This window comes from Crotalus tigris, unplaced genomic scaffold (assembly GCF_016545835.1).
Source record: "Crotalus tigris isolate CLP2741 ecotype Arizona unplaced genomic scaffold, ASM1654583v1 scf7180000017765.3138416, whole genome shotgun sequence".
Classification (NCBI taxonomy): Eukaryota; Metazoa; Chordata; class Lepidosauria; order Squamata; family Viperidae; genus Crotalus; species Crotalus tigris.
Genome location: NW_024096620.1, coordinates 237,303 through 264,065, shown reverse-complemented (window position 1 = coordinate 264,065; position 26,763 = coordinate 237,303). Strand labels below are relative to the sequence as shown.

The 26,763-nt window shown below is 36.5% G+C and overlaps 1 protein-coding gene across 4 annotated transcripts; it reads right to left on the bottom strand.

The window, feature by feature from the left end:
- Window positions 1-164: 164 nt before the first annotated feature.
- Window positions 165-22,999, bottom strand: STON1 (stonin 1). Of its 4 annotated transcripts, XR_005556454.1 has the most exons (6): window positions 22,119-22,999; window positions 6,132-8,076; window positions 4,863-5,065; window positions 3,691-3,798; window positions 2,550-2,599; window positions 165-405 (listed from the first exon to the last, which is right to left on the bottom strand). XR_005556454.1 is itself a non-coding variant. In XM_039341431.1 (5 exons), exons 2-4 carry the CDS (start codon window positions 8,023-8,025, stop codon window positions 3,724-3,726), a joined length of 2,172 nt encoding a protein of 723 aa, XP_039197365.1. In that variant the 5' UTR covers window positions 8,026-8,076; window positions 22,119-22,999; the 3' UTR covers window positions 2,423-2,599; window positions 3,691-3,723. The 4 variants fall into 4 exon arrangements, 2 of the variants coding, with proteins under 2 accessions (XP_039197365.1, XP_039197364.1); XR_005556453.1 differs by having other exon boundaries at window positions 2,550-3,798; window positions 22,119-22,998; XM_039341431.1 differs by lacking the exon at window positions 165-405 and having other exon boundaries at window positions 2,423-2,599.
- Between the last annotated feature and the right edge of the window lie 3,764 nt (window positions 23,000-26,763).

Sequence of the window (26,763 nt, the reverse complement as noted above, 5' to 3'; positions counted from 1 at the left end):
CAGCTGAACAGATATATGAGAAGAAGCTCTTGAAGCATTTGAAATCTTTCAGGACAACTTGGAAGCCCTTTTCCTTTTCTCTGGTTTGTACCGTACTTAAATTTCCTCAAATAGTGTATCATAGACTAACTTGTCTTGTTGAATGACCTCACATGTACTGCAGCTTTAAATTTGGAATCAATATTTTATTATTTCAGCCAGAAGTTTTTACACAATGTGCCAGTATAAAAAATGGGAGGGGGGGCAACCACTCACATTAAGTTTTCTTTCACCCTTTTCTGAGAATAAAAGGTGACTACAAGGTCTCAGAGCAGCCTGGAAGTGGGGAAACTGCTAAAGAGACCAACAGCAAAGAAATCAATGTGGAAACAGCTCTCCTTGAACCCTGCTTTCTTAACTTGGGATCTGAAAAAGAAATTTATATCAATGAAAATATCCCTACATGACTGCAACATTTTGAATGGTCATCAGCCAAGACTGTTTTTTCAGCCCTTGTGTTTTTATCAGTGATAGACAGCCAATGACAGTGAAGGGAGCAAGGAAATGAAGGCAACAGGGAAAAATCCCATGACTGAGGAAACTTCTCCTCTTACAGGGAGCTGCAAAGAGCATGAATCAAGCCCACATAGCTTTATTCATGTAATTCAACTGCAAAATTTAAGGTGATGACTGTGTGCCCAAATAAGGCTCTATCTTTATTAATGGCTCAGTTCCTTGAAACAGGATGTGGAAAGAAGATCCATACATGAGCTACATATTCCTTTGGTGTTGTCCACTGGTTCTGCAATTACTCCCACAGAAACAGAGGGCAGCACCCATATGGAAGGACCTTCCCCTTGTAACTTATAATGCACAAGTCTAACAGATCCTTCTGGAGTGATCTTCTGAGGCATCAAAGGATCAAGATAGACTAAATTCCTTTCATTCTGTTCTCCTCATCTGGATACCTACATATAGTACTAGACAGTAGAGCTGCTCTCTTAGTATGGCCACCACAGTTAGGCAGAAGAGGAACAGAAGAGGACTTCCTCCTCCAAATTGTGTATTGACTGCAGTTGTTGCTTTTATCAAGTACACAGAAAGAACCACCCCAAGAATACTTTTCTGCACTGTGGGAAAACAGAATTAGATCTGTGCATACTCATTTACATAAAAAGTATTGCTTTGTGATTAACAGTGTGTTCTTACTTTAAAAACTACAACATGATTCTCTTTTACCAAAAAATCTAACTGCATTAGAGTTAAAAGACATTTCTCTGCTTTCATTTCTATTGTGTCAGAAATACTCTATGTATATTTATATTGTGTACATGCTAATTTTATGTATTTTTTTTCATAAAATATACACATTTTTAAATGATGATTCCTTCCACAACAGGAAAACCACACTGGCATAAATGGATTGTTCCTACAGAAAAGTGTGCATGTATGTATGTATTTATACACACACACACATACACGTACACTATCTGAATATTTTGGTGCATTTCCTTCCAATACTTTTGAATTAGCATAACTAAACACATAGATAAAATGTTCTTTATTTGTTGTAGCATTTCCAATATTTGTGATTGTATCATTTCTTTTGAACTTGGTAATCATTGATGAAGTACACCTTACCAAAATATAGCTTAGAGTAAATTGTATTTTTCCCATAAGTCCATTATTCTATTGTAATTACTTCTTTGAAGTTTGCATCCACTTTATCATACAATTTTTATTTATTTTGTCTCCATGTCATATTTCAATAAGAATATACCCCTAATAGATTGTCTTGGTTAAGTATTCTAAATTCTGCCCTTTTTCTCAAAGTTCCTCTTTTCTTGAGATCAGTTTTTATTCTTCCAGCAATTAACCATGGTGAATTCCTACCTTCACAGAACAGTTCTTACTATGGCTTTAATCTGTTTTCCAAGTCTGAGTACAACATTATTAGCATCCTTTTTACTGTAGTTGTCTTCAAAGTAAAAGGCATCTGACAATAATGCTAATGGTGAAATTACCAGATATATCCTTGTTTTTTAGACAATTCCATATTTTTAACAAACTTTGCCTTATAATATGCTTCTTCTCATACTTCTCTTGTTTCTTCATACCATAAATACCTATGAAATCTATTGACTAAGTCAGTTCCTACTACAATTAATATTCTGCTGTTTAGGGTTTTTATCCATTCTGTTATCCACAATAAACAGCTCACTTGATAATATAATTTCAGTTTAGGAAATTCAAATCCACCTCCTTTTAAGTCTTGTTAAATTTTGAATCTTACTTATTAAGTATCTTAATATTAAATTCCATGACACGTTGAACTGGAAATACAATATAAGACATGGTTTGCAAATCAACTGAGCTCAATTTAATTTTAAATAATATTACCTGTATTTAGTATCTGCAGCAAGAATAAACATGTTATGTGAAATGAAATGTGCTGTTGCAGTTTTATTCCAAAAAGAGTTACATGAAACAAAAATAACATGTGGAACAATTAAAATTAATCAGAATGCAAGCAATATAAATTCTTAGCTTCCCAAATATTCAGTATATACCTCAAGATTGAAAACAGTGATGAGTCCTCTTCCCAAATGTCCAAACACATCTAAATAATAAATTTTAAAAATAAGTTCAAAATAGCCCAAAGGGTATAGCTATTTTCCTTTAGAGTCAGGTGCAATCCACTCCACACTCCTTAAGTAAACTCTAGCTCAGCTGGCAAAACAAAGAACATCTTGCTTTTCATGTTCATATGAGACACCTTGTTCTTCAACTTCTCCGAAGAACAAATGAAGGCTTTTTTTTCCAATCTAACATTTGTTCTTGTTGGAGATTCAAATATTTTTTAACCAAAGGCAAAATATTACAAAGCAAAACCTATTTTCACCAAAACCCCAAAGGAAGGGAACAGTTCAAATTATTGCAATGCTTCCCCTATATTAACAATTTTGGAAGAAAGCAATGGATTAGTTCTCTATTTTTGCCAACCATACTATCCTGAAAAATATCTTGTACTCTAGTGAATCATTTTCCACACGTATACTTTTATGTAGCAAAAGAACATACTGAAGTACTTACAATGTATAAGATTCAACTTACAGTAAAAAGTTTAAGCTCACCAATGAATCTACCAATAAATATAGCTGGGCCTGCATTTTTTTTAGTGAAAGTCGGGAAGAATATAAAGGATTATACAGACAGATTTTATCTATTTCTTATAATACTAGACAACATCAAAAGTTAAAATATTTGGATGCTATCACTAAAAAGATTTCTGATGAACTGACTTTGAAGTCATATAAAATATAGTTATTTTCAATATAGTATGTCCTTTGTGTTGAAAGACAGAAAGGTATTTAGGAATACACAAAAGTACAAACAGAATCTATCTGCAGTTCATTAACCCAAATATATTTTCTCCAACAATTATATGGCACTTGCAGTGCATATCGTACTTGTATTATCTCAGGAAAAGTATATCTGCTTTATGGAGTTCCATTCGTTTCCCACAAACTCTGAAACAGAATCAACTTATAGTATTATTCTTATAATGTTATAGTTAATATATTAAATGTTTAGAAAGCAAACTGATAATTACGTACTTAAACTTTTTACATGACAATTGGAAAATTATATACTGATATCCATTTCTTTACTGCATTTAAATTATCCTGCTTATATTAAAATATTTCTCACAATCTCAAAAGGAATCCAGATTACTTCTCTCTTCTACTGTATGTTACAATCTCCACTCTTATTGGGATCTTCTCCCTCAAGTCTAATCCATTTCTTCTCAATTTCAACCTATAGTATGAAAGCAAAAGAAATGGGATTAAAAAAGGCTTATATTATTAGTGACATTCCTATTTAATAATAGCCCTTTTTATTGAAATAAAATATAAATGGAATATTAACAGAACACTTAAGATAAATATATAGAATAAAAAAAACATGTTGCTGTGATACTGACTTAAGACCACCATCCTATCTCATTAAAAATATAAACAATATTCTAATGTAACCCCAGCAAATATGTGCATGGTCCACTCCACCTATTTTACCTCAATCAACAGAAGCATTGCCTATATTATAAATAAGCCCTACTTAAATATTTAAAATAAAAATGTAATAAGCTGTGAAAACAGTCACAGAACATTATTAGATCTAAAACTTACAGAAAAATAAAAATGGGGTTTTCTGAGCTGTAGAAGCATCATGTTAGTTAAATGAGCCCATTGACACAATCCTTTGTGCCATAATATACAGAGAACAAGAGTTTTGAGACTTGTTCAGAAGAACAGATATCTTTGCTTGCTAAAATTCTTCAGTAATTTAAAAATTAAAGGCACATATAAAGCAAAGCTTATATTAGTCTATGTGCTTCATCATGCCAGATGGCTGTTTCCTGCCATTCTATATGAATTTACAATGGTTACCACTGGCTTGTTTAATACATATTATCTTGTCTCAGTCATGACCCTCAGTAAACAGTATGCAGAGAGGCAAGAGGCAAAAATCATGATTTGTTTTACATTTATTTTTTTCTGGCTGGCATGATAAAAAGTTGTGGGCAGGTCGTGTGATAAGCCAGTTGCTCTGGTAGATGATTTGGGAAATTTTAAGACAGAGACAACCACTAGAAAGGTTTGTACAGCAGAGAAATAAGGCAATTGGTCCAACAGGATGCAGCTACATTTTATATGTTATCTAGACATAAGCATTGTGCTAGTGCTGGATAAGGTTCCACAGAATAGCAATTACATTATCAGATGCATGTCTTAGCAAAAGACATACAATTAAATAAAGTTAAATATGATTATGGTAAGTGTAGGTTGTCATTTGATTAAGCAGGAACAGAAAGACATTACCTGGCAATTATAACATGCTTTCTGAATCACATGTTTCTGAGGCTGTACATCCCTATCAATACCCCATGATTTCACTTCAGTTCCTGAGGCACATGTGTCAGACACAACAAACTGCACCACAGCAAAAGGGCTCCAATTGGAAGGGATTTCTTGATCTGAGCCAAGTTCTAGTTTGAAAGACAAACTGTGCAGATGATCTGGATCTTGGAAAGAAAGAGGGGAAAATATTATAGCAAAGCTTTACAAAAACAGCTGGTTGAGAGAACAATCAAGTCATAGTTAAGTAGTTTGACAGGAAACAACAATAATGAAGGGCCACTAAATATCCCCTGGAATATTTGCCCCAGTCTTAAATTTTGATCTGTATCATTTTTTAACCAAAACATAATATAACACTAGCAGATAGAATTCAAATTTGTTGGGCAATCATAAAAAACACAGAAGAGCCCAGCATACCAAATACTTGATATCAAAGTATTAATTCTGGCAATATAGTATATTCAATATATTTTCTATCCCCTTGCTGTTCAAAATAGTTCAAAAGATACAGAATTACTTCTTGCCATCTTACATTAAACTTCGTATTCATTCTTTTTTGCATATATTTGAAGACATAAATGCAGCTATCATATGATAAGATTTCAGATTTATATAGCTATCTTCAACAGGAGAAAATATACAATTTCTAGAGCAACTTGTTAAGCTGTTCTATGCATATTTTTTTGTTTTTCAAGGCTAATGCATATTTAGCCACTGTATTTAGAAAACATACTTGTTGCTATCTATGGAGAGATACATACTTGGATCCAACTCAATAAAAGATTTTCCCAAAACACACATTCTAACATAACTCTAGGGCCCTTTAAGAAGAAATGTATAAAACAAGTTTAAATGATATCATCTTGTCAATCAACATTTGTTTTATAAAATATAAATGGTTGTGATTTGACAAGATTTTATATTTTGCACAGGTGAATAGAATAATTCAGAATTTGAGATTAAACCGGCAAGAGCAATGATAAACATTCAAAACATATCCCTACATACACTAAAATGATATCTACTATATATCATCATACCCACTGTTAGCAATGGGAGTATGCTAGCCAGAATGAAATAGGCATGGTCTTCCACTATATCATATATTTTATTTACTTGACCATTAATTCTGCCACTATCTTATTTCTGTCATATTAATAAACTACTGAAATAATTCGATTCAATTCTCGTACAGCATTTATATAAAATAATTTTCTAAAAATTATTTACTTGAGTTTTTATCTGGTAGTCTGTCAATTTTCCACACAATAGCTCTATAGGCACTTTCATATTTGGCTGTTCCAACTGAGACATGAATAATGGAGTCAGATTCAACCTCGTTTAAAGAGCCAAGGCAAGTTCTTCTGTTCATTTTTGCTTTCAGGGATCTCTGTCTTTGGAGGTTCATAGTCCAAAGAGTTTTGTTCCATTGTGAGGGAACAGGAAAGTGAACCATTACATTCTCACAGTGTTTTGTAGGGTGTGAATATGCTGAAGACATGTTTATGAAAGCTTGCAGTTCGACATAAGCTCCTTGAACGACTAACAAGGCTTTGACAGAAAATGGAAGATCTGATCCATTATATTGTGTCCTATAACGCATTAGTTCTACTCTACAGCCATCTGGTGGTGTAAATTTGATTATTCTTGATTGCTCAAATTCTTGTTTCTTCACACACTGATGAAAGTGATAGTCACTCATTTTGATCCATTTTTTCTTAATGTCTGACTCAAAATAATGTTCATCCCTTTTTTGAAGCTCCAAGTCATTTAGTGTCATAAAGCACTCAGAATTACCATTCAAAAAGTTTAATGAATAAATATGAGTTATGACAGCAGTTTCAATTAACCTCTCTTCTGCTTTACTAATTGTCCCCCAAAAATTATCCACTATTTCCACGATCATTTCTTGTTCTTCATAATGTCTCTTTGGTTTTGAAATAGCAGGAAGCTTCATTAACTCTTCCTCAACTATCATTAGGAAGTCAGTGAAGTCACTGTAATCAATTGTTCCTAATTTCAGCATCTGTTCGATCTCTGCTTCATGAACTACTTCAGTTTTAGGGTATTTCTTTTTCTCTGTATACGTCACATATTCAATTTTCACTGTATGGATTTTTCCAGAGATGTTGCAGTTCTCTAACTTTGGTTCTGAAAGCCTGCAAAATGGCTGCAGCTGGAATTCTTTGAAAGGTTTTTCAAGACCTTTTTCATAATACATTTGTAGGATTCCTCCTGATAAAACTCTAAGGTAAATAGGACCCCACTGCCTTGATGACATCATATTTTTCTTTTCAGGAATCCTCAACATGAAAGGCCAGCCATCTATTCTCTGGCTGCTAAAGAGACTGCTTGGAATAAATGAAGAAAGGCCATCTCTAGTGCACATACATGGAACTGGCCTCAAAGCTCTTTCAGTGTTCGAAGTTTCTGTTTTCAAGTGTTCAAGCCTCTCACAAATATAATTGAATGAACCCTGATTTAGGCTTTTCTGATCTGGCCAGCTTTTCTTCCCTTTAAAAGAATAATCTCTTTCAAAATCTGACTCTTTTCCATGTCCATGAAAGCTGGACAAAGACATAGTACATGAATCTTCTGACCAAAATGGATTAGAGAAAGCAGAGTCACTTGAAACATTCTGAAACAAGGTTTGTGAGTCTAAGGAATTTTCCAATTTTTTTGAGTTTTCTTGATGCATAACATGTGCGCCATGTATTGGTTTCAGAGTAGAAAATTCTGAACTGTGCACAGGCTGAGATATTCCAATCAATTTTTGAGAAGGTGATTCAATCAGTGGGAGATGATTAATGTTGGATGACAATTCTGGAATAGGACTTAGAAAATGAGTTCCTGATTTGGGAAAGCAAGGACTAACAGGATAGTCTCTGGTGGGTGTGCAGAGTGGAGAATTACTGGGGGGATCAGGGCTATAGTAGTAGTCACTTATAGGAGAAGAGAGAGAAGTACAGGTGATGGAAGACAATTGGTTTGAAAAATCTTGCATTTTAGGCAGTGTGAGTTTAAGCCCATTTGGTTTGCAAACGTTGTCATTTTCTTTTGCCCTCTGAGGAGACTGGGATTCATCGTCAAAAGTAACCCAGTTTGCAGTATTTGCAGTAAACATCTTGTTGTAGAAATCTGGAAAAACTGAGCAAAAGTTTCATTTGTAATTCATCTGTGAAAAAGAAGGGGGGAAAGTAAGAAAAATATTTATTGACATACCGTATTTATTTCAATCAGTGTAATTTTCAGGTTCAGAGACATGTGAAGTGAATGCTTAATGGCATTAGACAAAAAAATCCATATTTTGTGTTTAAAAATACCTGTTATCAATAAATACATTCAATATGCAATTGCTAAAGACTGGATGGATAAAGGAACTGGACATCCCTATTTTATATAAATTCTCTTAAACATCAGTATTTCTAAACATTTAAAAATGTTAAATCAGTATTTTCAATAGATCTTTGATTATGGCTTATTCAAAAGGAACAACAAAATCAGAGTTACTTATCCTATTACATTTGTATAGAAAAAGAATCAATAAATCATAATGGTTTGGAGATGGAGAAAGAACAGTGCTGCATTAAAAGTTAAATTTTTCAATTGTCCTTAGCTTGTGATGTTCTGAGGAAAAATAAGGACAGAGATTAATTTTATTTAAGGTATTTTTTTTAAAAAAACATAAAAACTGAGAGCTAGAGTACAGAATTGGTTTCTTCCAGCTCTTTTTACTGCTAAAAGTTAAGTTTTTTGTTGGAGTTGTAGCCCCCTCCTCGCCCCCTCCTTGCCCTTTCATTGCCCTTTCTAGAGGAAACGTCTGCGGCAAAGCTCGCTAGCTCGTAACACAAATGGCAAACCGCATGACAGTTAAACAGGATGTTATGCAGAACTAAGCTCGAGAAGGCACTAACCACAGGGTTTTGTTTTGTGTCGCCAGGTGGGCAATATAGGTCAAACATGACATGTACTCTTGACATGCTCTGAGACTAAGTAATGGGAGTGGTTTTAAGCTTATGGCGCAGCAAGAAATTATATGTATGGCACAAATGTATCACATGTAATCAATGCTTATTTGCATATTGTAATCAATAAAGTAGTTCCCGGACTTCGGTTCGGGGCAGTCCCACCCCAAGAAAGCCTCTGTGTCAGGAGTCTTCTTTAGTGTCAGCTTGTGGGATCTGCCCCACGTATGGGGGGATAGCAAAAGTGGAATCCCCTCAGGTGGTGACCCCGACGTGATTCGACCCGCAAGTCGAGTGTATGTCCTGTTGCAACTCTCAGGGCCGGTCGTCGCAGAACGAAGCACCCTCCTAGACGTGTATGTCTTGTTGCAACTCTCAGGGCCGGTCGTCGCAGAACGAAGCACCCTCCTAGACATCTCTTGGTACCCTCATACTTCACTCGGCAGGACGCCTACTGCAATTCAGGGCCGGTCGTCGTAGAACGAAGTACCCTCCTAAAACTCGTGAGTATGGGGGCAGAATTCTCTAAGCCTCAGGTTGCGCACCTCCACGAACTTAGGGAATTGACCAAGACCCGACTTAATAATGGAAAAATCTGGCCGTTCCCACCAAGTCAGACCTGGTCAGTCTGCTAAAATATGTTTATCAACAATGCCCAACCTACCCTGAAGAGGGGTTATTCAAACAATCTGTGTGGGTTAAATTAGAAAAGTATTTTCATGAATGATCAGGATGTGTAAAACTGTGACTGTTAATTGTTTCAAATCTAAAGGAAAAAGAATTTTAAAGTTTGCTAGAAATTCTGCTTAAAATAAGCCACAAAAAGGAAATACCTCATTCTGTTTGTCTAGCCAACAAACAGAGTGAAGAAAAAGAATTGTGTTTGTTTGTTTGTTTGTTTTTCTTTCTCTCTGTGTACGCTCAAGAACAGCCTTAAGTTACCAGGAGGGATTGTTTTAAGTTTATCTGTTGGAAAAGTTTCACTTGCATTTACTGTATGTATTTCATCTATCCTTTTTTTGAAAAATGTGTGTCTATCTACAAGAGCCTTTTGAAGCTCAAGTCTGCTTGTGTGGGGAAATAATTTTCCTAAGTTACTTTTCATATCCTAAAACTTACTGGTGAAACTACTATGAAACTTTTCTGAAACAAATAAGCATTTTCTAATCTCTGTTCTCCATACCTTTTGTCTGCCTCTCCTGGTAGAGTCCACCCAGAAAGGGGGGGGGAGACCCTGTTCTTGTATCTTTCAGCCCTGAAACCCTCTCCCAAGCCTTTGGAAGCAGAACACACAGACCCAGATGCTGCCTCCATCCATTTGAGCCATGGAATTGAATTTTGAATCCAGCCATCCACTAAAAAGCCACCATGCAATCTGAGTGGAACATTTTCCCAAGTCCTACCATTTCCCCAGATGCCTGTGAGAGCTGCAGAAGGAAGGTGGTGCCATGTAAAGCCTCAAAAGAGAACATTAAGACTGTGGGGGGAGGGTGGAAACTCATTGTAAACTTTTTTTTTCTTGCCCCATTTGTATTGTAACAAGCCAGTTGAATGTATTAATAGAGAGATGGCACTTGGGAATATGTGGCAGAACAAGTACTGAACACCTTGAACTTCTATCTGGTGGGAGGGAAAATTGATCCAGAATGTTTGTATTGACTATTTTGTAAAAGTAGCTGCACATACATGCACACACACACACCATTCAGAATTACACTTGAGTTTATCTCCTCCACCTACCTTTAGTAAAGTTCCTCAGGCTGATTTTTGCTCTATTGCACCAAAGCTTTGTGGGACCAACTTTCAACAGATAACAAGGGGGAGGGAACTAGGCCCCCTCAGGTGATTTGCAATTCATATGCCCTGACTAAGGAGGCAACAGGAAAAATCCCAAACTTCAGCCCTGAATATCTTACACTGGTGAGCTCAGATTGGGATTCCTAGAACTCATTATGTGCAATTTAAAGAAAATTTAATAGACTGGCATATTGGACATTACAAACCTGGATGCACTGAATTAAGAGCTAAGGCAGGAAACAACCCTTGAAATTGGGCAGCCAGTGGTCATGTATTAAGGAAAACCATGGCTGTGGAGAATTTTGGGAGGTATGCAAACCTGACTGGAAGCTAAAGGTGACATCCAACATTTGAAAATGATTGGCACAGAATATTGGATACTATAAATTTCTTTTCCACCTAACAAAATTTTGCCCTAACTTTTAGAACTTTATAGATGCCACTAAAGGGATCTTTTTCTGCTGCCTCCATTAATGTTTTAATTTTCTTTTCCTTTTTTTGCTTAACAGTTTAAAAGCTTGCCTACCAAGTCTCTCTGACCAGATCAATTTTAATGTCATACATTTACACACTTAAGGCACAAAGTGGGGATATTGATGGAAGTTAGCCCCCCCAGAAGGAAATATTAAAAAGGAGCAGAAAAATATATTTTCCTCAAAAGGACCATACACCTGGTTAGGTACAAGGCACTGCCAACCATGGACGTACCGGACCCTTTAGCCATAACCCTTAGCAGTGAAGAAGATGATTTTTCCTTTAATTAGAAAAAGACAGGGGAGATGTTGGAGTTGTAGCCCCCTCCTCGCCCCCTCCTTGCCCTTTCATTGCCCTTTCTAGAGGAAACGTCTGCGGCAAAGCTCGCTAGCTCGTAACACAAATGGCAAACCGCATGACAGTTAAACAGGATGTTATGCAGAACTAAGCTCGAGAAGGCACTAACCACAGGGTTTTGTTTTGTGTCGGCAGGTGGGCAATATAGGTCAAACATGACATGTACTCTTGACATGCTCTGAGACTAAGTAATGGGAGTGGTTTTAAGCTTATGGCGCAGCAAGAAATTATATGTATGGCACAAATGTATCACATGTAATCAATGCTTATTTGCATATTGTAATCAATAAAGTAGTTCCCGGACTTCGGTTCGGGGCAGTCCCACCCCAAGAAAGCCTCTGTGTCAGGAGTCTTCTTTAGTGTCAGCTTGTGGGATCTGCCCCACGTATGGGGGGATAGCAAAAGTGGAATCCCCTCAGTTTTTCAACAATGTATGGCCCAATTATATCAAAGATTGAAGATACGATGTTTTTGTCACTTATTAAAAGTTGCTTATAGAAGTGGATTAGATATGAATTATTACAATGCAGTATAGTCATCTTTTATGAAATTGTTGTATAAAATTTTATACATATATATATTTCTTAGAGGACCTTATAAATATAAAAAGAAAAAAAGAATTATCCTCTTTATATTGGAATATTGCTTCAAGAAGGAAGCAAGGCTTATAACAGTGACACAATACTTGGTCATGAAAATGAAACAATGAAAATACAATAATATTCTACTTATTTTTAAATTAGCATGGCTCTGTTGGAATTGTACATTTGTACAATTGTACAATTTAGGAAATAAAGTATAAATAAAAGACTTGTTGTTTTTGTTACTGACTTAAAAATTCCTGATTTGAATAACTCTGATAAACTCCAATTCGTCAGTCTTCTGCACAAATCTGAAAATATAGTTCATAAAAATAATTACCATAACACTTATTTTCAATCAATGCAACCTTTCCATTTTTTGAAGACTATAATATTCAAATTTAAAATTGTCAAAGTCCAAACCAGGATTTTTAGAAACAAGTATTGAAAATATTACTGAATATTTTAAACAGGATAGAAATAGAATAGAAAAGGGTGCAGGATAGTTCATACTGCTCCTCTGCATACTATTACTTTAAGAATTCACTCTAATTATGCACATATAACTGTAATCTTACTTTTTAATGGCTGAATATTCTATTAAACATAGCAGTATACAAGTTTCCTGCTATTTTTAATTACAGTATATGCTTATTTGTTTGCTGGTTTGCTGTAAATAAGTTTCTACTTATGTACATGGTAGTAAAATATTTTGTTTTATTTACTATGAAATTGGTAATCTTAATTTTCATTTTATTTCAGCCATTAGCAAAGCAAAAACATATTTGACAGGACGAAGATTTCATCACAAATACAAGGCATATTTTTAATGTGTTCAACTATTTCTTTTCTCTTCATGTTATTCCCATATTTCTCTAATTAGTCTAAACCAATAGCAAAAGGAACATGCCTAAAAGCAGTTCAGTCATAAACAATAATCCATTCAGGATTTTGGAAACATTACTGTTCAAACCAGACAAATGTTTCTTGCTCAAAACTGCATTTTATTTTATTTCATCTATATAACTCTAAAAATGTACCTTATTTTTTGTTCAATACTCAAAACAGCTTTTTTTGAGACCAAAATATTATTTACATCTCTAGCTTGTAATCTCTGGGTTTCACAAAGCTGCTAACAAGGCCCTCTGAGAAACAGATGGAAAATACATCCTCAACTGGAATGGAACAACTCGCCGCGGCCAACTCACAATGAACAACTCACCGTGGGACAACTTTCGAAGGACAATGTAACAATTTAATTCAATTATTTTAAATAAATAATAATAATTTTTGTCATTCACATTTCATACTGTCCCTCCTTTTGCATCCTTTTTTTAATGATTCTGTTCCACCATTTTATTGATATTAGTGTAACTCTTATCCTGCAGTGAGTTGTCCCAAAGCAAGTTGGCTGTGGCGAGTTGTCCCACGGTGAGTTGGCCACGACAAGTTGGCTATGGTGAGTTGACCATGGCAAATTGTCATAGACCTTCGCCAACTGCTGTTAGGGAAGCTCAGTTATCAGTAGTGTCCAATACTATCCATCTATCAGAAGAGTGGAATCTGCTAAGAGAATGGATTCTCTTTCCAATTCAAAAAATAATCTAGTGGTTTGGACATTTAGCAAAGTATATCTGAGCAGACAAGGAAGGTAGGAAAGGAAATACCCTACAAAAGCAGAAGTACTCTGGAAGAAGCCCTGTACTTTCAAATAGTTGTAATACTGAATTTATTATATACAGAATAATGATCACACTTCAAGATCACAGTGATAAAACAAATAGATTTACCTAGCATGGTAGTTAATTTTTCTTAATTTAAGAAAAATATAACAATATAAGAATGAGTTTTGTAAGGTGTAAATCCACAACAACCTTGATCCAGATGGTCTGCACTTCATATTTATTGTTCATATGCAATCATATTTCGTTTGGTTTCTTCTGGAGCATAACAGATGCATCCCCACAATTTAATGTTGAGACTTATAGAACCACTTCATGCACTGCTAATTGCTTTTAAATCTATGTCAGCTTCATAACATCTTTTCTTTTATGCCTATGTACAGTATTTGGACATCTTCCTATGACTTGTTGATAGTTCTACAGACAATAAACCAGTATTGATAGTCATTTCAAACTAACTACTCATTCTTAAACTATAATGCATAAAAGAGATCATGATAAAAAGTTGGAAATATGGTACTGCACAAAACCTTAAAGCAGATATTTATGTCCAAGTACAAGTAGTCCTTGACATATGACCACAGTTGAGCCCAAATGAGTGAATTTGACTTCCCTATTGACTTTGATTGTCAGAAGTTTGCAAAAGGTGATCACCGAATGTTATTATACCAGTATTTCACAACTGTTATTTACTACAGGTAGTCTGCAACGTACAACCATTCATTTAGTGACTGTTTGAAGTTACAACTGCACTGCAAAAAATGACTTTTGACCATTTTTCAAATTTACAACTGTTGCAACATCCTCACGGTCATGTGATCGTGGATGCTTGGCAACTGGTTCATACTTATGATGGCTGCAGTGTCCTGGGGTCATGTGATCACCTTTTGCGACCTTTGGACAAGCAAAATCAATGGGGAAGCCAGGTTCACTTAACAACCATGTTACTAACTTAAAACTGCAATGATTCACTTAACAACTGTGGCAAAAAAAGTCGTAAAATGGGATAAAACTCACTTAACAAATGTCTCAGCAACATAAATTTTGGGCTCAATTGTAGTCATAAGTCGAGGACTTCCTGTACAATGCCTATCCAAACTGTATTACCTATCTTTCAATTAGCAACATACTACTGGGGATTGAAGTTAGCCAATTGAACAGGCAAATCTGTTACAGTATTATTATTTTTTTAGCAACAGTTTGCTTTGTTCCAAACACTGAAGATTCAGAGGAATAGAATTCTTTTCTCTTATTATCTGAGAACGGATTGGACGTTTATATGCATGTATTAAGTAAGAATGAAATGCCAGTCAGCTTGGAATTTCCTGTTAGTCTGACTTACATTCCAAATATTACTTAAGTTCAACTTCTGACTGCACCAGGCAATGGCAGACAAACTATTTTTATTTTTTCCTTACCACAACTATTTATACAGAAAAATATGCCATATTTTTCATAAAAAAAATAAAAAGGACAAAAACATTTCCTAAAGTAGAAACATACCAGGGATCTCTTTGACTCAATTCCCCAAACTATGCATATTTCCATTTTTCTCACTTTATATTGTTATCCTCAAATAACTTATTACCATCATCAGAGTGTCTTGATTTCAAGTAAGCATTTTACTTTAAAAGAAAATCCATCGATACACATTATATAATAATATATTTACAACAGCAGATATATTTATACATCATTCTGAAGGCTGGAAATAGGTAAAAAAAATCAAGACTACAGAAACTAAATAAGGTGTGATATAGGAGAACATTCTCTCCATCATTTTTAAATAAAATGGCTCTAGAAATTGAATAAATAAGTAGTTAAAATCAATTACAGAGACCTGAAATCCAAAAGTCCATGGTATTGAAGATGGGATTTAATTTTTTCAACTCAACTAATTCAATCCATAAGCCACCCAGAGTTGCTGGGAGTTGGTCAGCCTATACATTTAATACATTCCTAATTTAAAGTAAATTTCTTGAAACTTTGTACAGTATATAAGCATTATACATGTATAGTGTTGTGTTTTACACAAGTACAACATGGAGATGTCATATACAATTTAAATTAGGAAAACAACCATAAGAAGAGGTAGCCATATTACTCCAGTGCTGTTTAAATCTAAACGAGGGCCCAACCTCGTTTAACAATATGAATTTTAGTGATAGTACTGCAACTAGATGGATAACATCTGAGATATTAAAAAACAAGTTAGCAAATATTAAAAAACAAGTTAATTTCTTGAGGAGGAAGATTTCATGACCCAGCAAAACTTTCCAATTTCTCCCTCTGTATATGACATTTATTTTTATTTCTTTATTCAATTTATATAGTCACCCACCTCAAACTAGTGACTTTGGGCAATGAATAATTGTAAAAACAATTAAAACATAGTACAAAAAGAAATTAAATACAAATAGCAGCCAAGTGATATAGAATCTTATCTATAATAAGAAATGTAAAACATGTTAGACAAAATAAACATACAGTGCATTCAGAAAGTATTCAGACCCCGTTCGTTTTTGTCAATTTTGTTATGCTGCAGCCTGATTCTACAGTTGTTGAAAACCATTTTTTCCTCATTAATCTATATTCAAAACCCCATAATGACAAAGTAAAAACAGAATTTTAAAAATGTCTGTAAATTTCATGTGTTTTGCACTGAGAGGTTTCCGTCTAGACTCTAGCCCATCTGCCATAAATCCCAGATCTGTGGAGGGCTGCAGTGATGGTTATCCTTCTGGAACTCTGTCCCATCTCCACACATGATCTCTGGAGCTCAGTCAGAGTGATCATTGGGTTCTTGATCACCTCTCTTACTAAGACCCTTCTCCCTCAATTGCTCAGTTTGACCGGGTGACCAGTTCTTGGAAGAGTTCTAGTCCATAATTCCATTTGAGAATTATGGAGGCCACTGTGCACTTAGGAACCTTCAGTGTAGCAGAAATGTTATTGTAGCCTTCCCCAGATCTGTGCCTTGCAATAATCCTGTCTCTAAGCTCTGCAGGTAGTTCCTTTGACCTCATGGCTTTTGCTCTGCTACAGTATGCATTGTCAGCTGTGAGGCCTTCTATAGAGAGATATGTGCCTTTCCAAATCATGTCCAATCAAATTTACCACAGATAGACAGCAATCAAAGTGTAGAAACACGTCAGCAACTATCAAGAGAACTGGAAGGCACTTGAGCTAAATTTCAAGTGTTGTTGCAAAGCACGGGTGTCAAGCTTGCCGCATCACGTGACATGCTGCAACATATTGCAACTTTTTTCCGCATTGCTGGAGCTGGGGTGGGCGTGGCCTCCACATGATGCAACCGGCCCACGGGCCGGTTGTTTGACACTCCTGTTGCAAAGAGTCTGAATACTTATGCCAATGTGATATTTCAGTTCTTCTTTTTAATAAATTTACAGATGTTTCTAAAATTCTGTTTTCACTTTGTCATTATGAGGATAAGCATGGATTTAGTATGGAAAAGCAAGGACATTAGCCAGGCAACTAAATGCAGATTAATCCATACTATTGTATTCCCCATTGGTCTCTGTGGTTGCAAAAGCAGGACTATGAAAAAAATTAAACAGGAGAAACATTGATTTGTTCAAGTTGTGTTGAAGAAGATACCTATGCATTCCTTGGACAGCAAGATGACAAACAACCAAATACTAGAGCATATGAAACCAGGCATATTGCTGGAACGCAAAAATCACAAAATCCTGCCTTATTTTGGCCATGCGCTGAAAGTCACTGGAAAAGGCAGTTATGCTCAGAATGGTCAGTGGTAAAAGGAAAAAGGGCTATCGAAAAATACGATGACTAGACACCATCAAAGCCAAGACCAGTTAGAGTAGAAAACAACTAAAAAAAGCTGTACAAAATCAGAAAAGATGGAAAGAGTTGATCCACAGAATCACTGAGAATCAGATACAATTGAACAGATAGCATCATCATCATTATAATCTATAAACATTCTTGAGGATTATTTATGAAAATATATCTGCCTAGTTCTTGCCTCATCCACAACTTGTGAGAGCTACAGGAACTCATAAAAAGCAATATACAAATAGTCATCCATGTATGAGCAGTCGCTTAGCAACTGTTTGAAGTTATGATGGACCTATCTTGGGGCTACTTACAACCCAGATTTAAAGTTCTAATGGTCACGTGTCTGAACTTCAGGTGTTTGGCAGCACAATCATATTTATGGCCTTTTGCAGCATCTTGCGGTCACATGACACTGAGCTTCTGATAAGGGCAAACTAACTGTGCCTGCATTTACCATCTAATCTTATTCAGAAACCAGACACTTCCTTTTTTCAAAATTACAGTTTAAAAGATTTTTCCTACATCTGTTTCTCTAAAACCTCTACCTTCACAATAGTCTAGGTTTCATTTATTATTATAGTTAATAAAATGAAATGTTAATGAATCTCTGGGTAGCCCAAAACTGTTTCTTACAGATATTACATGTCTATACAGTTTAAATTGGCAAAAGTTATATGAATATGCTTTTCTTGGCTCTTTTGTGGTTTTTGCCCACATTCTTGCATAATAAGTACTGAGAAGAAAATATAAGTTGCTGGCCATCCCAATGTTTTACCAAGCACTACTTCAAGGCATGATGGGTTGAAAAACATAATGTATTTGTCAGATAGCAAATAAATGTTTGGGGAAAGGCTGCCGCAAATACTGAAAAGCAGAAATAAATATCAGTACTATAGTTTAAAAATCCAAGCAGTACCTAATAATAAAGCTGATTTAAAAACAAGAAAATTGGCAGTTGAGTAGGAATGTTGAACAGCAATAAAAATACAGTCATTTTTTCCAACCCTTATGACTGTTATAACCACAAAAAATCATGTCTGACAATAGAAAATGCTGGCACTTTCAATTTCAGCAACTTGCAAAAACAAAACTAAAAAAACTTTACCCCAAACCTTTGTTCTTTCCTCATCAGCAAAACAAACATTCTCCATTATTGTTATATAAACAATTAACTAATATTTAAGCAATCAAGCCTATCATAATGCATTTGAAGAACATGAAATTTCCAGAACCTCTTTTTTCTACAGCATGTTTCACAGCCAGTATTGAAATGTTCCTGCAAAACTTTACAATGGCATCAACTACACTGACGTTTGATTATTTATGCCAGTTGAGAATTTATGCCTAAGATTTGTAACTTGATAGTCTCAGAAATTGACTTTGTATATCCACAAAATTGTTTCTTCACCAGCCCAGCCCAATACCATGTTACAATTTTCTATGAAACAGAACAAAACTAAGTTTAAAAGTTTGCATACCACAATTTATAAAAATCACATTTAGGAAAAATAAATCTAGGATATCTTCAATTCATAATGTAATCAAGAACAATGCAAAATATCAATTAAAATTGAATTGATTTACTCTAGTTGGATCTATCCTTACTTCAATAGAAGATTATTCATGGTATATTTAATGTTGCAACAAAAACTACAAATGTCTTACCTTGTTCCACCAGCCCAGAATTCTTCAAAGAAAATCCCTCCTATTATGGTTGATAAATGGAATTTGCAGTGATATCATATTTCTAATTATTAAATTTTGGAGGGGAAAATATTTCACCTCTTATACCTAGAACTGAAAGTAAATCTATTTTTGCAAAATCTTATTTACCAACAGATTTTATGTTTTCTATTGTTATTAGGTCCCCTTCCACCTGCCCACAAAATAATTACTTCTTATGAAACAGTCAGCTCTTTGCAACCTGATGCATGTATTTTCTTTACTTACCCAGATTATCCTCCTTTCATCTAGACCAGAGGTGGGGAAATATGGCTCCTTTGTGACTTATGGCCTTCAACTGCCAGAATTCCTGAGCTGGGATTGTTCCCCACCCCTGATCTAGATTAAAAATAAAACATGCAAAGTTGAGAGATAAACTAAGAAAGAGGATTTTCCAATCCATCAGTATTTCAAATATCCTATTAACCTTTGAAACTATCAATGTCTAAAGGAATAAATATTTATTTCATTTAAAAGACTAGTAAGACAACTTTCTTAGAAACTATACACGCACATGCATGGGCGTGCACACACATTAAACAAAAGATAAAAACAGAAAATAATAAGAATAGAAACCTGGCATCACAGCCAATATCCATCAATACAGCCAGCACTAATATCTTCAGGTTCCAAGTCACCCTGTTTGACTACTTGGGGGAAGAATCAGGTCATTATACCTTTCTAGAAGGTCAAGAGAGTGAGTGACTGCCAGATCATAAGGGGAAGAGTTCCATAGAGCAAAGGCTACCATGGAAAAAGCATGCTTCATGTCTCACTAGATGGCAAAAATTGTGGAATGAGAGCACAACTTTTCTATTTGAACTGGTGAAACAAGTGGTCCAGAAAAGGGGACAATTGGCAGACAAGATGAATCTGCGCAAAGACTTTTGCTAGCCATGGTTACCACCTGCTCCTTGATAGTAGTCATGTGTGTAGGAGATCTCCCAAATTGTCCAATCCTTCAGTCCACTATCATTTCCCCCATCCAGAGTATAAAATAACACATCAGCAGGCCATGGAAAGCCAAAAACAAGCTATCGCATCTTGCCAGGGATGAGCCAGAGTCATCCTTCCCCATCCAGACCTTCACAAGTTCCAGGCACTGGGTCTGCACTGCAACAATATCACCTGCCCAACCCAGGGTGGAGATATATAGCTGGATATTATCACCATATAGCACTGATTCAGTAATTCTCTGCAGGGATGATATGTGGGAGTTTCTAACAGAAATATTTTTAAAGCTGTCTGTCACAAAGAATATTAGATTCTTTTAGCTTTTTCAAAGTGGCATATTCTGCAAATGGAGTAAGTAGCTACAGTTATCTATAACAGAAATAGTGTCTCCGTGAACAGAGCCTAAATAAATGTCAAAGAGGAAACAATTTTAGTTTTTTGAAGAAATTCTTGGATTAGAAATATGTTTTACCAATAATTATTTTTAAAAATTCCTAGACACCAGATCAAATTTATTTTAAATTCTTCAAATTAGCATCTTTTTAAACAAAAAAATAGAAAACAAAAGGCACTCATTGTAAACATGCAGTATTTGGTATACAAGCATTTCTGTTTTGAAAGAACAACAAAATACAAAGAAAGACCAGGAACGCTGAATTTATTTTACAGAACTATATAAATTATAGACTAATCCAGTTCCTTTTTGTAAATATCTACCTCCCCATGGCAGCCATTTTGTGAAAGCCATGACCTCATGACAGTTATTTTATGGTAGTGCCACTGAATCTTTTTTAGAATTTGGCATTACCTATGAGTTTAACAAGTGGGTTCAGTGTATAATTTTTCATTTTATAGTGACATTGATAAATATTACTTTTGGACTAGAGCCATTTTATCTTTCTGGACTGAAGCATGGAAACAAAAAGCCAGAAGGCAACAAGATGTCCTCCACATGTTCTGGACTACAATTTTCAAACCCCAATTGACCAGAATGTCAGTCTTATGGAACTATTGTTCAAAACACACAAAGTGAACAGATTGCATAAATTGCTTCAGCTACAATATTATCTTTAACTCTTAGGATGAAATTCTACCAATATTAAGACCAATAGCAGAGATGGTAAATAACAAGGAAGAGTAATGTCAGCTGTTCTAGATTTAACTGAAAATAAGATTGTTCAGGAACTAGAAGTTAGGAAACACAAGAAGTCAAGAAGCTGGTCATTTACAGAGAAAAAAAATACTTGGTTAAAGTTGCGTTTATCCCTCCCATTATAAATATGACCACTCTGATTAACAGAAAGAATCAGATGTACATCCTGAATCAAGAAGCATTTAAGTCAATCTTTTCAAACTTCTCAGCTTTAAGATGTGTGAACTTCAACTCCCAGAATTCCCCTGCCAGCATGCGGGAAAACTCTGATTTTAAGTTAAGAGGCATTCAAAAAAGCCGACGCGACCAAGCCCAGAGGAAAAGGCTACTTTGTAGCAGCAGAGCGTTTTCTACGAAGTAAGGCGGGCGGGCTTCAGTCCTCTCCGCGGACTCTTTGAAGAGGGCTCTGCTGGGCTGGTCCTGCGGTCCTTCAGCACGAACGTGGCCACCGCGGTTTCTGTACCTGGAGCGCATTTAATCGGAGGCACCAAGCCTTCTCCCCAAAGTTAGCGGTCCCCGGGAATGTTAACGCACGATACAGATGGAATGGGGAAATATAATCTTGAGGCCAACGCACAAAAAACGGCGATACCTTGAGGTAGACACATTAACCCCGCCCTCGAGTTTGCCCACTCAGATGCCTCCTTCCCTCCCCGTCCAGCTCGCCCCTATAGACAGACGCACAAACAGGGCGTCCTGCGCCCCCTTCTTACCGGCGTGACTGTTGTTCCCTCTGGGCTCCGCAAATTGGGTGCCAGACGGAGAATGAGAGAGCTTCTGCCGGCGAAAAAGCGAAGGAAAAGGAAGAGGAGGGAGAAATCAGCTGCCACCGCCTTCACTTCCTCACCAGCTGGCCCGGTCCCAAACTCCGGCAACCCTCGGCACCACAGGGGGTCCCGCGCCCGCCCCCCCTCCCCTCCGCTCCGGCCAACTTGTCTTCGCTTCCCCGCGCTTCGCAACTGACAATCGAGTCTCGCTGCTCCCCGGCAAAGGCGAGCCCTGCGCGTTCCGCTAACTCCCGCGGGGCATCTTTAATCGACGTGGAGGGAGGCCAGCCTGGGCGGAGGGTACCAGTTAAACCCCGCCTGGCGTGTTTGGGTCTCCATTCCCTGCGCAGGCGCTATAACTTTCAGCCGCGTGGAAATCCTGCCTTCGGATAACAAGCAGAGAGGGAGAGTGAGGTCGCATCTTTTTGCGGGGTCGGCAAACCAAGCTGCCTGGACCAAATCATACAGCGGAGTGTTCAGGATTGCTCAAAACAGGAGAGAGCAATGCGGTCCCTTCGTATAGAAAGGTAGCACCTCAAGGGTTCAGCCTTGCTTTTCAACAAATGGGCTTGTTGGCTGTGCAAGGAAAGATGCATTCTTCTTAAACTCAAACACCAGCTCATCTTCCTTTTTCAACATTTTAATAATAAAAAAACCCTATTTAATTCAAATGACCTTTATTTCCAGATGAATAGGCATAAGAGTGCAGTCCAAATTATTTACTGAAACTGATGAACACTTGGACAACCAATGCAATCTGCTGCACTGGCAATTTTGAAAACTCAGTGAAGTTCTACTTTATTGCGTCCTTTAAAAGAACCAGAATTTATTTTAAAGAACTATATGCACACAACTCTTAGAAAGCCTCAGGTTCCCAATACTGATAAATTTGCTAGGGAACACCACAAAAGTAAAGTCAGTTTGGGCATGGGGGGGGGGGGAGGTAGAAACAAAATACCAGCATTGCCTATCTGACTGACTTACACAAACACACACACATTGATTTTCTCCTTTTCTTTTTTTTTTTTTTTTTTTTTTTTTTGGTTTTACAGTAAACTATCACTTTCCTTGATAAAGAGACCTTCTGTTACACTTCAAAGGTTAATTATCAGTCTTAGAGTAGTGGCTGGTTAGAAGCCTTAACAATTTAGCTTTTTACAAGGAGACCAAGTTTATAGGGGGTGTTTCTTCCATTTAATGACCTCTCCAGCTTCCAAGTTCCTTTTTTCAGAAAGGAGGATACTGAGCTCATCAACACACAGGCACATACACATAATGAGCCAGCCAGGCTGAAGCAGATTCAATCCAAGGTGTTCTGGCATGAAATGAATATTTTCACTGAAAAATGCAAGACCATCTATGGTGCATGGAGAAAGAGGAGGTTTGAGGTAAGATGGAGGTGGGTGGAGATCTGCTTGATCACAATTGGCCTGAGAGATATGCTAAGGAACTACTGTTTCCTTCCATCTGGGCCCTGCGTTCAGTGCCTGTTTTGCAATGTTCACCCTTTGGGAAAGCTGGCACTTTATTCTTTATCTTCTCCTTTTTAAACCTGGTCAACCTGGAGAACTCTTAAGCCCTGAAATTTGTGTCCAGTTTGTCCAGTTATGTGTATGTAACTGAAAGTATAATTTTAGCCTTTCTCAGTTCCTCTTTTGTGGGATGTTCTTCTGAAAAGATCATTTTATCACTGTATGTAACCAATGTAGATCTGGCTTCAGTAATAGTTTCTTAAAACAATAGTTTTAAACCCACTAATAGTGGCTTAAGTAATTTCAGGACTCAATTCAGTAATATGTTTATTGGATGGTGCTAACAGTTATGGGATATATACAGTATAGTGATATTGTGCAAATGTTAATTAGTTCTAATTGTGTTTCATATAGATATTAGATACATGGGGAAAATAGGCAAGACCTGTGGTACCCCACAGAGAAGGGACTGAGGGGTTTCTTCACCTATTTGTCTGTCCCATGCTATGAACTAGAACTGCCCACTCAGGAAAGAGCATACCATAAAACAGAACCCCTCTTCTCAAAGTGCTTAAGGATACTAGAATCAGGCATATCAACTGCTGCTGACAGCAAGTAGGATGAGGAGGGCCTCACTCCTTCTATTTAGTTCCCAGGAAAGAATATCCACTATAGTGACTATAGTAATGTCATTTTGATTATATATCTCACGGGTGTCAAAGTCAATCGAGTCATGTGAAATATCATGACATATCGCGACGTTTTTTGCCTTTGTGGAGCTGGGATAGGCGTGGCCTGCGCGTGATGCATCCAGTCTGCGGGCCGCCAGTTTGACACCCCCGATATATCTAATCTGAACCCACACTGGAACACTTTTAGATCATCTGCTCTATTACACATCTTTTCTGCAATTATTACCCCACTTTTTACATCAATGTGTCCCCCAAATATACTTCTTCAGGAGCAGGTGCACCACCACCTCCTCTAAGATGGTAGATACCAACCCTCCTCCCAAAGAAGCATTAGTCATCTCTTGAATCCAAATGCAGACATATAGTTGTTCAAAAGAGCCAGGTGGGACATGGATCTAGCCCTCGGGTGGCAGAATTCTTGATGCAAATGATCTTGCCACTTCTTGAGAATTCACAAGACCAAACAAATCACAAATATCCATGCAAGGCCTTCTCCAAGTCTTTTCACAGAATTATGTTCATGAGCAATCTGGACCTGATTGAATGTAACTACATTTATTGACAAAATATTCAGCAAATATGCTCTGTGTGCTGCAGGAAGGTTTTTCCTTGTCCTTCATTAACAAGGCCCTCTTAAACATAATTTTGTCATTGAAATAAGCACAGACAAGTAACAGCACTTTGCCACACAAAATCCAGATACCTGGATTTAATTCATATTTTATAAATTTAATTTTAATTTAATTCATATTTAATTCATATTTTAATTCCTTGGCTTACACCACTGCAAATTTAGGCATCACTTCTGCTACTTGATCTCCCTGGATTCCTTGGTAAATTCAAAAATTTGATAAGATCAGTAGGCAATGAGATCACTTGGTGCCTTTGTCATCTCTGAATTCCAAGGTTGAACAAAGCATATGGAGGACTTTCTGCCAAAGTGCTTGGAAAATCCTGAAGCAACCAACCAGACCCATTAGGCATCTAAGGAAGATCTTGCTAATTGGCTCTATCGTTTGGAGAATTCACAGGTCTCAGTGAGACACAGGTTAACCAGGAAGTGATCTGGATGAAAAATGACTGAAGACAATGTCCTCCACTTTCAGATTTGCAATCTGTTGCAAAGAAGTACATTAGGCAACCATTTTGTTTCAAAAGCATTCAAGGGCTTTTACTTTTGAAGAGTAAAACCTATCCTTGAAGAGCCAGTTTGATGTGGTGATTAAGGTGCTGGACTAGTAACCAGAGACTGTGAGTTTTAGTCCCGCCTTAGGCATGAAAGCCTTCTGGGTGACTTTGGGTCAGTCATTTTCACTCAGTCCAACCCATTTCATGGGGTGGTTGTTGTGGAGAAAACAGGAGGACTGGGTATTATGTATTATTATGTATGTTTGCCACTTTGAGTTACTTGTAACTAAATAACACACATTTTCACCTCTTACCATTCCCTCCCTCCAATTTCCTCTCTCAACTCTTAAAAAAGACAAAGTTGCCTTACCTACTCCAGAAGGTTTTATAGGCTGCTTGTGGTCCATGAACTTGACTCATGGCCTCATAACATCTGTGACCTAGCCATTGTAGCAAGTAAACTAGGGCTAAAATAAGATATAGGTCACCATGATAAATAAATAATCAGCCAAGTTGGGAGGTTGTAAGCTCTGATCATTGTGACTGTACCATCCTGTCCAATAATGCCCCCAGAAACCAATTGAAGCAGACAGATCATTCGCACTAATAAGACTCTTATTTGTATCTAGCCACAAAACTAGACATAAAAGTGATCCCAGCTAAAAAAAATCTTTTTCTAGGACATGAGCAAATAAGAGGATTGTCTCACTGCATAAATATACATAAGAAAGGATTAAGCAAATATATGCTACAACATGAAAAGGGATAACAATATTACTGCTTTGTGACTGATTTTAATATAAATTTAACTATGGGGTTGTTTATGTTAGTTTTAGCTAACCTATTTTATATCATTTTAGATGAGTTCAGAAAGGCAAAAATCAAGAAAGAAATCAACAAAGTAGCAACAGACAGGCCTCAAGACCTTTTGAAGTACTGTATATAGTAAAGTGTTTCAACCTTTACATATCATTTCACGAATTCTTCCATTGGCTTGCAGCTCTTTTGTAGTATTAAAGCTGTACTGTACTAAAACAATTGATTACAATTCCAAACCAAAGCTTCTCATGTTCAATTCCTCTACAGAAATGAATAGGAAATGAAACCAGTTAGGTGGCAATAAATAAAATAGTTCCCAAACTTCAGATGCAGATAATATATGGCTTAATGTAGGGTGAAAGATATTTAATATATAAGGATAGGTAAAAATAGAGAAAGGGCCAATTCAGAAATTGCTGCAATGTGGTCCTTTAAAACCACAATGCATATGTGGTTCACTGTATAAAAAAACCCTGCAAA

Bases quoted from the DNA above. Each gene is read 5' to 3' on its own strand.
- STON1 (XM_039341431.1), bottom strand. From the start codon at position 8,025: ATGTTTACTGCAAATACTGCAAACTGGGTTACTTTTGACGATGAATCC. The intron at 5,066-6,131 runs GTAAATAATTTT...TTTCTTTCCAAG, and splicing joins ACTACCAGATAAAAACTCAA to ATCCAGATCATCTGCACAGT. The intron at 3,799-4,862 runs GTAATGTCTTTC...TTCATACTATAG, and splicing joins AAGCATGTTATAATTGCCAG to GTTGAAATTGAGAAGAAATG.